This window comes from Mastomys coucha, unplaced genomic scaffold (assembly GCF_008632895.1).
Source record: "Mastomys coucha isolate ucsf_1 unplaced genomic scaffold, UCSF_Mcou_1 pScaffold5, whole genome shotgun sequence".
Lineage (NCBI taxonomy): Eukaryota > Metazoa > Chordata > Mammalia > Rodentia > Muridae > Mastomys > Mastomys coucha.
This window is the reverse complement of record NW_022196911.1, coordinates 79,152,552-79,153,257: the sequence shown is the minus strand read 5'-3', so window position 1 is coordinate 79,153,257 and position 706 is coordinate 79,152,552. Positions and strand designations below refer to the sequence as shown.

At 46.3% G+C, this 706-nt stretch overlaps 1 protein-coding gene across 2 annotated transcripts in view; it reads right to left on the bottom strand.

Annotated features, from left to right (window-relative positions):
* Positions 1-706, bottom strand: part of CUNH17orf50 (chromosome unknown C17orf50 homolog) — a 3,494-nt gene extending 2,788 nt beyond the window's left edge. For both annotated transcript variants that reach the window (XM_031352930.1, XM_031352931.1), the window contains exon 1: positions 577-706. In XM_031352930.1, the coding sequence (XP_031208790.1) occupies positions 577-589 (13 nt within the window). In that variant the 5' untranslated portion in view covers positions 590-706. The remainder of the gene's footprint in view (positions 1-576) is intronic.

The window sequence follows — 706 nt, the reverse complement described above, 5'->3', positions numbered from 1 at the left end:
AAAAAAAAAAGAATCATTGCAGAAGAAATAGGTGGTGACTCATGCTAATGGTCTCAGCACAAGAAAGGCTGCAGCAGGAGGAGAGCTCAGGCCAGCATCCTGTGCTATGTAATAGGTTCCAGGCCAGCCTAGGTTACAATCCTGTCTAAACCCTCTTCACTGTAATTTTGTTTCTGTTTTTTGTTTTGGGAGTGGAATTTTCTTAATTGTTTATTTGTAGCTCTGTCTGTTCTGTAACTCATTATGTAGACCAGGCTGGCCTCAAACTCACAGAGATCCACCTGCCTCTACCTCCTGAATGCCACCATGCCTACCCTGCCCATCCTCCTCTGAAAAAGATCCTTAACAACCAGGCCAGAGGAGACACAGAAAGGTCTGAACAGGAACAAGCAAAGATAAGAGAACTGATGGAGGATGATCAAATATTTAGGGAGGAGAAAGCTGAGGGCTTGTTGAAGCACAAATGGTTAACTGGGAAAAGGTTCAATTTTTCTAGCATCACCATGGTGATGGGCTGATGCTCGAGATGGGTCAAGGGGTCATTTCTTGGCCCACACCCTTTCTAACCCCACTTACCGTGTTTATCCATTCTTCCCAATACTATACTGCCTGTTCCCTCTGGTCAGGGACTGGGATGTGGGGGGTGCCCAGTGCCTATAGAACTCCATATGGTTTCTAGGGCATCCGTTAGATCACAGAGGGTGGG